This window comes from Panicum virgatum, chromosome 9K, assembly GCF_016808335.1.
Source record: "Panicum virgatum strain AP13 chromosome 9K, P.virgatum_v5, whole genome shotgun sequence".
NCBI classification, from domain to species: Eukaryota; Viridiplantae; Streptophyta; class Magnoliopsida; order Poales; family Poaceae; genus Panicum; species Panicum virgatum.
In genome coordinates this window covers 49,055,258-49,065,831 of record NC_053144.1, presented here as the reverse complement: position 1 = coordinate 49,065,831, position 10,574 = coordinate 49,055,258, and the positions used below count along the sequence as shown (strand labels likewise).

Sequence of the window (10,574 nt, the reverse complement as noted above, 5' to 3'; positions counted from 1 at the left end):
ATTTAGTGAGAGAAAATACTGTTGGCTGATTGCAGCAGAACAGACTGATACGTGATACTAGAAGACAGCATGTACAAAACCTATAATAGCCGGCCCTAAACCATTGAAACCAACGACAGTCCATACGCTGCGAACCGCAATTTGGCTTGGCAGCGGTAGAAATACTGTGGCGACCTCACAAACTAGCAGACCGGTGGAGTCCTCTTCATACCTGCGCTCCCGACACGTAGCCCGCTGCCCAGTTGCCGACTTGAGGAACGTCGCTGCTACGGTACCTTCCACTTCTGCCGTGTCATCCGGTTGCCATCTCTGGGCGATCATCGGTTGTAGGCGCGCGGTGAAGGTTCAGAAATGGTTAGTGGTTACGGCCGGCGGCGTGGTGGACGCGCGGCGGAGCTCCTCTTCTCGTGACTCCTCAGCACTCTCCGTCGCCTACTGCGATTGGCCGCGGAGAAAGCGGTAGGGACCGCCGGACCGGTCGCTGCAGACCAGAGCTTCGGCTCGCCGGCCCGGCTGGCTCGACGCGTCTTGTCCCGGTGCGGAAAAAAGAGCCGGGTGACGGGTGCTGTCCGTGCCAACGTGCACGGGCGGGGAGTAGATGAAAGGTTCCACGATCGATCCGTAAAAACGACGCCTCCATGATCAACGTTTCTGTCATTCGTTCGCACCAGCAACTGAAAGGTAGCCTACGCACCACTGAAGGAAAAGCAACCAGGTAAGAAAGTACTGAAACCACGGCGGTTCAAACCCAGTCCGAAACACAATTATATTGGCATAGCAGCAGTCCAGCAGAAAGATACTACGTACTACTCCTACATAATTAGATGTAAGGTCCAGGGAACTTATCTAGTTAGACAATCACAGAGTGGCAGAGGTGCTACCTCAAAGAAGAAAGAAAAAAAAAAAAAGAAACACCGCATGCTGAATCGGGTGTGGATCAGCAGCCTACTATATTCTACTACATCAGTTGACACGAGCTACCTCGGTAGCATGGTAGGCATCTCTAAGCGACTGGCATGTAAGTGTAGTACCAAATACCATCCAGCTAGCGAAGATTATGTCAATCAGGTCCTTGTAGCACGGCCCCTGAGAACTTCCAGATCAACGTCGTCAGGGTCAGTTGCTTGGATCTCGAAGTGCACCCCATCAAGCTCGTGGCGGAACTGATTCCTTGACACGGCGTATATGGTCTTCGCACGGATGCGAGAATCTGAAGGAGACCTGCAGGGAAAGAAGACACTTGTTAACATGAATATGCTATAAGAATTTAGTTGTGAAATGAAAACTCCCTCACTTAATACCCTGTTGAAACTAAGTTCAGGTTTTGCAGTAACATGAGAAATCACTGGCCGCTCTAAAACTATAATCCCCCGTTGGCACTTCACAAATTCGAAACTTAATTTGCTTGCTGAAAGTAGAAAGCGTAACTGCTGCCTTTCAAGATGCAATCTGTACTTATTCTACTGTCAGTGACTCAGTACTGTTTTGAAAGCTGGAAGTGCTGTCTGTCGAGCATAACAGTTGTGTTGATGGTTATGAACCTACAAAACTTTCGAAGTTAACGGAGAACTATAATGCTAGTCGATGCGCTTGAATCATACTATAACCAGTACATTGTGACCACTTTGGACAGATCATGATGTCACGAATTCACAGTTTCAGATAATCTAAAATGCGTAACAACTGCTGTCAGCCCTGCCTGGTTCTAAGTCCAGCTGCAATAATCATGTGTTCTATGTCTAGACGCAGGAGTCAAAATGGAGAAAGCCTTGTCAAGTCTAAACCGACGCATTGGAAGCACTCGCGGCTACTGTATGACCAGAGGTCCAGAGCATTATATGGTTTTGGAGTTTGGACAGGGGACGCACCAATTGAATTGAGAATTCAGAACATTGCTCCTCCAACAAATCGCATGCCATAGAAGCTCAAGAGACGAGAAAATCAGAGGCGGGGGAAGAAATCACTAACCAGGAGATGAAGAAAATCTTGCTCTTCCTGCAGTTGTCGTCGCTGACGAAATCCAGGTCGTAGACGGCGTACCGGCAGTCGTCCGCCGGCAGCGACGCCGTGAAGTCGTCGTAGCTCTCCCCCGGCGCGCCGGTCTTCTCGACGACGACCTCCTCCCTCCTGTCGTCGATCTTGAAGATAACGTACCGGTGCACCTTCCTCCGCTTCAGCTCCATGAAGGCGCTTTTGCTCCGCTCCGGCACGTCGACCCACGCCGGCGAGCCGCCTCCCTGAACAACCAAGAACCACCTCCCCGTCAGCCCAGCGCGAACAGACAAACAAACATGCCCACCAGCTTGCCCAGATTGGGAGCAAAGAAAAGTAGCAACAGAAAGTCAAAGAACCATTGCCGCGAACCCAAGAACCTCCATGGATGGACGGACGGGGATGGACTGATCAGAAGCTGCGTATCTGAAGCGCGGGAGAGCAAGCCGCAGGGGGGCGGGGGTTAATAGGAGACGAGATGAGGCATGGGAACTCACCCATGGCAACGCGGCCGCCGCCACCATGTGGCCGTCACAATCCCGGTCTTCCGGCGCGGTGGCGCTGATCCGTGGGCGGCGGAGGAGGGGGAAGATCCCACGGGCCGAGGAGATGGGTCCGATTATTTTAGCTTTGGAAATCGAAGAAGGAGCGCGCAGGCATTGATGAGTACGGCTGTGTTCGGTCTGGAGTGAAATTTTTTTACAACTTTCACTACTAATTAGAAATATTAAATTAAGTTTAATTATAAAAGTACCTCCACAATCATAGGCAGTGAAGTAATATTATACCTAATGAGATTTTTGACTACATAATTTGACAATGATTAGAGCATGGTCATTGTATTTAATTATATATTAATTAGGTTCATTAGATTCGGCTCGTAAAATTATATCCATCTCTAAAAAAATTTGTAAATAAACTACATTTAATACTCATGAGTACTCGTGAATACAAAATTCTCTTTTTGCAAAATTTTTACTGTCATACCAGGGATTCGTGCGCGGCGGCTCGCCGCGTCCAGCCAAATCTCTTCCATCTTCGTGCCAGTGCCACGCCACCATCAGGCGCCGTCCATCTCCGCCGACCTCCCCGGGCCGAAGCTGATTCGGATGGGCCGTGAAAGCCCAGTTGCAATGGAAAAAGCCCGGCCAACTAAATCCGAGAAAGCCCATAGGGCCCATCGCAGAGCCCATGCTTTGCTCGGGGCAGACACGCTTCCGGTTCCGGCCTTCACGCGCTCCCTCGCCAGCTCCGACCACTGCGCGCCGCCACGCCACGCACCATCAGCCCAGCCATGGCGTTCGCCGCGCGGAGGAGCATCGCCGCGCGAATATCCCACCACCTCACACGCCGCGTCCATCCCTGCGTCCCCCACGCGCTCACCTCCCGCTCCCCCGACGACCAGGCGAGCTCGTCGCCGGGGATCCCGGCCCCGCTCCCACCGCTCGACACCCCGTTCCAGCACCGTTCTGGAGCGGCCCAAACCCTAGGCTTCCTCCCTTTCTCGCTCCACCTTGCTGGGCCAACCCGCCGCAGCTTCTCCTCCTCAGCCCCCGGCCCCACCCCCGACCTTGAGCCCAGCCCTGCCGCGGAGGTCGATGCCGCGGGCGTCCTTGCAGATGCAACGGAGGCAGCGGCGGCGGTGCCGGCGCCGTTCCCGGGGGAGGTGGCCGCCGCGGCTGCCGACTCGTTCCTCCCCGTCGCCGCGCTTCAGCACTTGATTGACGCCGTCCATACCTTTACTGGGCTGAACTGGTGAGCTTTGCGGTTTAGCTGTAAGGTTCGGGATCTCACTTTAATCGCCTGCTTGATTTGCTACCTGTCCTTTTCTGCTGCTGTGTGTTTAGGTGGGCGTGCATCGCGCTGACAACTTTGATTATCCGGACCGCGACAATCCCGCTGCTTGTGAACCAGTTGAAGTCCATGACGAAGTTAAATGTAAGGTCCCCATAATGGATCTAACTGAACTCGTTGTAGCCTGTTTTCACTATTTGTGTATGCATGGACTTATCGTGAAGCTTATCGTGTAGCTATTTCAGTCGATGATAGGAACATGGAAAGATTTTGTTATTTTGATGAGAAAAATGTTTCCCAAGTAGTCATGGGCACGATCTTGTTTTCTTGCACTATCAAAGGGCTAGTATTATGCCCCATCAGGTTCTCAATAATGGATTTGCAGTGTGCAAGACCTTGTCGTATCACACCTTTTATGCACTTCAATTACTATATAAATAAAAAAGGTTAAGCATAAGCTCGGCTACGGGTAGATTCTTGGTGGTTGACCACATGCATAGCTTTTTTTAGTACCTGTCCTCAAAATGTTGAACACTAAAGTTTGCCAATGCTCATTAAATAATAAAACTTGGCTATGCAGAATATGATATTGTGATCTGTTGGAATGCACAGGGGTTCTTAGATGTTTGGGTTGTGTTAGTTGATATACTTATTGTTGCCCAGAAAAAAAGAAAAGAAATGAGTGTACTTACTAGTTAGTATTTACTGCTGTGTATTGCTTCTTGTTTCTCCTTCATGTGATTCATTGGTTTTACCAAAGTACCGCCATCATTTCTGTCAGTACTTGAGACTTAATTTCTCTCACTTGATTATTAGATAATGTCTTATAGTACACCCTCCTGTACAAATATTTGCTCCCCGCATTTTGCTGCCATTAAAAAATCCTAATTTCGACCACTTATATGTTTTACTGCATTTTGATTCTAAATGTAGCTCATTCTAGGATTCTAGTTGGTCAAACTTTTTTAATTTGGTCCATCAATGTATATTACATAGATATATAACACATGGTTGATATACCTAAATTCATAATGAAAAATTATTTTCAGTATATACCTTTCTCTAATTAAAATAATACGCTTTTATTAAAAACTTTTAAGTGTCATATTAGAGATTGGTATCTATGTCCTAAATGGCTTACATTTGGAACTGAGGGAGTAAGTATATTTGGTTTACTATATAACAATAAGGTCGCATCTATCGAAACAAGTATGTTCATAGTATTTTTCTGAAATATTTTTTGTAGTATTAGTAAATATTGGACAAATCATATCACACATTTGGTTCTTGATGAGAAACAACATTGGTTTGATTGGAACTCTAATTGTAAGGGTTAAGTTGTTCCATTTCTGATTTAGTGCCTTTAAGTGGTCAAGTGAAATGCAATACCTTCATTTGGAAAAATAAGACTTAATGTTGTATAGATGGTACTTCATAAGGCATTTGTAATGATTTACATTGAATCACTTTATTTGGCTCCTTACTTTCTTAGTGTTATGTTATATGAGCTTCATACTTTCATCACATTTTTCCCTAGGTATAACTCTCAGATGACTCTTTGCTTCTTTCAAACTTCTCCATTTGCAGGCAATAAAGCCAGAGATGGAAGCCATTAAAGATCAGACGGATGTGAGATCTTGTTCTTAGCTAATCTAAATTATGCTTTTACTGTATTGTTAGTCAAGTGCATTTTGTGCCATGCTTTAACCTTTGAAGTTTGTATCATGTAGACCATGGATCTAAAATCAGCACAGGAGGGAAAAGCTAAAATGGACGCACTATTCAAGAAGTATGTAATTGTGAGTAGACTATTAGTTATGTAGACTTCAATGATTTAAAACTGAGTTTTTATTTCCTGGTTGATATACACTGTTCATAGGCACAATATCTGTTTGATAACTTTTGCTTGTTAATACATTCTCACTTTTATTCCTCTGAATTGAGTACATGAGGAAACAATTGAAAATTGAAGCTCATAACAAATCCCCCCCCCCTGTTGTGGGCCATGCATTTGCTCCATTTTCATTAACCTGTTTGATCTTTTTTGCATCCACTATAGGCATGGTGTTAGTCCATTTGCTCCAATGAAAGGACTTCTGATTCAAGGACCAGTGTTCGTGAGCTTTTTCTTCGCTGTGAGTTGCGCATACATCTTCTTGCCACTCCAATTCTTTTTTGCACCTTAGTTTAATAGTTTGTATAGTACTCTTATTTGCTTCCTATTTTAGATATCAAACATGGTTGAGAAGGTCCCGTCAATGAAAGGAGGTGGAGCATTGTGGTTTACTGATCTGACGACTCCAGATTCTCTTTACCTCCTTCCTGTGGTAACAGGACTGACCGCCTTCGCTACAGTGGAGGTGTGCACTTTGTCTGTTTTGATTTAGTTTTATGATTGTCCTTTCTTCATTGTTAAATTTATTTGCTGCACCTCTATTGCATTCTTGAATACTTTTTTCTCTAGTGGAAAAAAACTACCTCCACCTTTAAAATAGAAGCCTCCACAAGCAGTTGTGGATGATCATATATTCATGGCATGTGTTTCTCAATCAGGACCTGAATTTACTACCATCTGGTCCCCATAAGCAATTATGCATTTGTTTGTTAAACATTTAAACTCACCAGGGTAACTACACTCTGTTCGGCCATGCATCCTTAAAACTATCTGCTTTGTGGTTCTCTCTTCTTGCTTACTGACCGCCTATTTTTTAAACCTAAAACCTCTACTGTTTTCTATTTTGTTTATCAATTCTACAGTTAACTCTAACAAATAATTATGCTATTGAAGTTTAACTTGCAACAAGGAATGGAGGGAACTCCTATGACCGGTAAAATGAAGAACGTTGCTAGAGGGATGGCTTTTTTGACAGTCCCATTTACAATGAATTTTGCCAAGGTATGAAAATATTGCTTTATGCTGATAGTTTCTTATCTTTTTACATTGATCATATCTTTTTTGAGATGAATCAGTGAATCACTTTACCACAATTTTGTTAACAATCAAGATTTGGAATACTTGAGTATGTTGTTGCTTATGCTTCAAATCCGAAGTGACAGACACATGGGTAGGCTTTTTTCTTATAGCAAAAATGTGAGAGGTACTACATGCCTATCTCTTCATAGGTTTAAATTGTGTGAATTTTAACAAGTTTACTACATTTACTATGGCTGAAGAAAATGTGTTGATAAGATCAATGACTATAAGGCAAGTTGTCAGAGAACAAGTAGAACCCTTTGGACTTTTGTGCTGCGATGAAACTGCATCTTTTACATGATTCTCTCCTCTTGTTTGTAATTGAAACTTACAACTTGATAAGGTCTGAATGACCAGGTAAGCATGGCACCAGTGGCTCCTAAAACTCAGGCATGATCCACTGGATGCATGCACAACTAACTACTTTGACTGAAACCTGAAGAATAGCTCAAGTACTGGCCAGACCGACTCCTGACAAACTAACCGTTGCCTGATGGCACTAGCTGTCCCTGAACTGAATGAACTTGCAAACAGGATTAGACACTGACATACTGTGTGTTAGATACATGGTGCATCCATTTCCTCAGAACTCAAAAACTTTGTACTCATAGTGTTTCTTTCCTCCAGGGAATTTTTTGTTACTGGATCACATCAAACATATTTTCCCTTGCATACGGTATTGGTGAGTAGGATCCCATGCTTTAAGACCTGATTGCTCTAACTTGTGTTCTGTTTCACGGTCTTAGCTCATAATTTGTGTTCCGTATCTTCTTTTCTTTCAGTTATCCGACAGCCAGCTGTGAGGAAGCTGTTCAATCTTCCTCCTTTGGCAGCTGAGCCCTCGCCAGCAACAAAAAGGCCAATCTTCAATTTGTTAGGTGGATCTCCTGCAGTAGAGTCACCCGTAGCAATTGCAGGAGCCCAGAGATCTGCTCTGGGGCAACCTGATGCTGCTGCTCTTGGATATAAGGTCAAAAATCTTGAAAAGAAAGTGAAATCCAGGGGGAAAAGGAAAAACAGGTGAATTTGTGGGCGTATGGGCACCTGATATGGGCCCAAAAGTCAGATTTTTGCATTAGGAGGCTTTCTTTCTTCGTCGCTTGAGGCTGTATTTTCATTTTTCGGGGTTGAAATAAGCAGAGTAATTTTGACACACAGAATCGGACATACACAAAATGCATTCCCATAACTTGTGTAGCTGATATTGCTGTTCATCTCCCAAGGATTGAGACGAATATATACTCCAAAATTCACGGACAAGCAATACCCAAAAATTCTAGAGGGTCCGTTTAACAATGCTAGCGACTGGCTAGTAGCTAGCCTCAAATTGTACTACTTCACTAGAAAAAAATGCCGCGCCTTTGGCGCCCCCGAGAGGCCCGTCGTGAATTTATATCCGTGCTTATAAATTCTGTGGTATAAATTCTGTGGTATATGCAGTGTGTAAATGTGCGAGGCGATTAAACCCGTCATAGATACACATTAAGTGGGTTGGTTTCGCAAAACTCTAGGGGGTTTTCTGTGAATTTGATGTTCGTCGAGTGCAGATTGGTTTCACCAAGAACCAGCGGGTTTTTTTTCATAAAGTTGCTATCAATAGAGTGCCTGTCAATTTCGTTGAAGTTCAAGTGGTCATTTGTAGACATTCACAAAGACTGGGGTTTTTTTTGTAAAATTGACATTCATGGACTGTGGGTTGATTTCACCAAAGGTCCAGGGGTTTTTCACCAAATTTACGTCCCCAGATCGTCCATGCGTCCGTAGCGAGAAAGTTTGTATGTGGCAGTCATCATACGTGTCAATGTTGTGGTATATGCAGTGTGTAAATGTGTGAGACGATTTAACCCGTCACCCCCACATATGGTGGGACCCACTTGTGGGTCCATAGTGGGGCCCACTTGTGGGACCCACCTTGTCGGGTCCTACGGGGCCCACATGTGGGGCCCACATGTGGGGCCCATGTCCACGGTCCCACATATGGGGTCAAATGCTCTAGAATTGTTTCTGGTCATTGGATCGGCCGATCTGACGGCACATGCATTCTTGCCGACGTGGCCACCTCCTGGTGCAAGGAAATGCACCAGAATTAGTTAGGGTTCGACCAAATTTGGTTTGATTGTTAAATATATGTGTGTGAGGTGTGGACCGTTGAAATATGTCTATGGATCGTCCATGTGTTCATTCGTAGCGACAAGCTTGTATGTGGCGGTCATCATATGTGTCAATATTGTGGTATATGCAGTGTGTAAATGTGCGAGGCGATTTAACCCGTCACCGATACACGTTAAGTGGGTTGGTTTTGCAGAAGTTTTGAGGTGTTTTCTGTGAATTTGTTGTTCGTGAAGTGCATATTGATTTCACCGAAGCTCGTAAGGTTTTATGTGGAGCGGCGTAGGTAGAGTGCAGGTTGATTTTATTAGAGTTCAGAGATTTTCTTTTTTAAAAAAACTATAGTAGGCCCCGCATATAATTGGTTCCGTGGGCTCACATATGGTGGGTCCCACTTGTGGGTCCCGTGGGTCCACAGCGGGTCCCACAAGTGGGGCCCACTTGTGGGACCCACATTGTCGGGTCCTACGGGCCCACAATGGGGCTCACATGTGAGACCCATGTCAACGGGTCCCACATATGGGGTCAAATGCTCTAGAATTGTTTCTGGTCGTTGGATCGGCCGATCCGACGGCCCATATATTCTTGCCAACGCGGATTTTATTAGAGTTCAGAGGTTTTTTTTGAAAAATTATAGTAGACTCTACATATAATTGGTTCCATGGGCCCACATACAGTGGGTCCCACTTGTGGGTCCACTTGTAGGACCCACGTTGTCGGGTCCTACGGGCCCACGATGGGGCCCACATGTGGGACCCATGTCAACGGGTCCCATATATGGGGGTCAAATGCTCTATAATTGCTTCTGGTCGTTGGATCGGCTGATTTGACGGCCCATATATTCTTGCCGACGTGGCCACCTCCTGGTGCAAGGAAATGTACCAGGATAGTTATATAGATAGATAGATAGATAAATAGATAGATAGATTGTATCCACATGCTTCCAGCAACAGATAAGAAATGCAGTATGTTTCTAGATATTTTGATTAGTACACCATCTTTCGCTTGTTTCTGCACGCACGCTTTTGCATACGTGAAGTCCAATTGATGATTGCCGAGTCAGTATGTAAACGTGGTCGTGCAGACTGTTTGCCTGGATAAATGTCTTGAATTAGAAACAACCCTAAAAAAATAGTAGTCCCTCCTGTTCTGTGATTTGTTAATGAAGCAACTAAAGTACTGTAGCAAAGTAATATTCCAGTGAAGATAAGCCTTTCGTTAATGCTTTCAGGCGTGAAGGATTGCATCTAATTCTCCGTAGTAACCAAGCGGAGCACAGGCTTGCCTGACTGGTCCATCCGGATCCGGCAATAGGATCAGGACGGCATCCGCATATATGAATGAAATGGGGATGGAAATCGGCATCCGCATCCCACCCTCCGACCCCGCGCGTCTGGTCTGCTTCGCCGTCGCCACCAAAACTTGGCTGCAGGTCCTCACCAGCGAAAAGTTCCGCCAAGCCTACGGCAGACGCCACGGCAGGCCGCCGTTCGTGGGGTATTTCTATTCCTGCCCTAGCCCAGCCAGCGGTGAGAACCGCTCTGTTCCCATTGCATCCCCCTCCCCACTGTTCTCGGCTTCTCGCCGAACGTCGGCACCGACAGCTGGTACGCGCTCGACGTCCGGCAGGGTCGTGTCCTTATGCTCCGGAGCCCAGATGATCTGACTTACCAGTCACCGGCGAGCACTTCCCCGCTCGTATCAG

General features: G+C 45.6%; 2 protein-coding genes across 3 annotated transcripts; one reads left to right on the top strand and one right to left on the bottom strand.

Annotated features, from left to right (window-relative positions):
* Positions 1-739: 739 nt before the first annotated feature.
* Positions 740-2,637, bottom strand: LOC120648750 (actin-depolymerizing factor 10-like). 2 transcript variants are annotated; one of them, XM_039925424.1, is made up of 3 exons: positions 2,490-2,637; positions 1,969-2,237; positions 740-1,221 (listed from the first exon to the last, which is right to left on the bottom strand). In XM_039925424.1, the coding sequence occupies exons 1-3, from the start codon at positions 2,514-2,516 to the stop codon at positions 1,065-1,067; spliced, it is 453 nt and encodes a 150-aa protein (XP_039781358.1). In that variant the 5' UTR covers positions 2,517-2,637; the 3' UTR covers positions 740-1,064. The 2 variants fall into 2 exon arrangements, with proteins under 2 accessions (XP_039781358.1, XP_039781359.1); XM_039925425.1 differs by lacking the exon at positions 2,490-2,637 and adding an exon at positions 2,352-2,461.
* Positions 2,638-3,212: 575 nt separating this feature from the next.
* Positions 3,213-8,020, top strand: LOC120651919 (mitochondrial inner membrane protein OXA1-like). Its single transcript, XM_039929553.1, has 9 exons — positions 3,213-3,747; positions 3,840-3,930; positions 5,374-5,415; positions 5,517-5,575; positions 5,846-5,921; positions 6,015-6,146; positions 6,575-6,682; positions 7,388-7,442; positions 7,543-8,020. Exons 1-9 carry the CDS (start codon positions 3,287-3,289, stop codon positions 7,782-7,784), a joined length of 1,266 nt encoding a protein of 421 aa, XP_039785487.1. The 5' UTR covers positions 3,213-3,286; the 3' UTR covers positions 7,785-8,020.
* Positions 8,021-10,574: the final 2,554 nt, after the last annotated feature.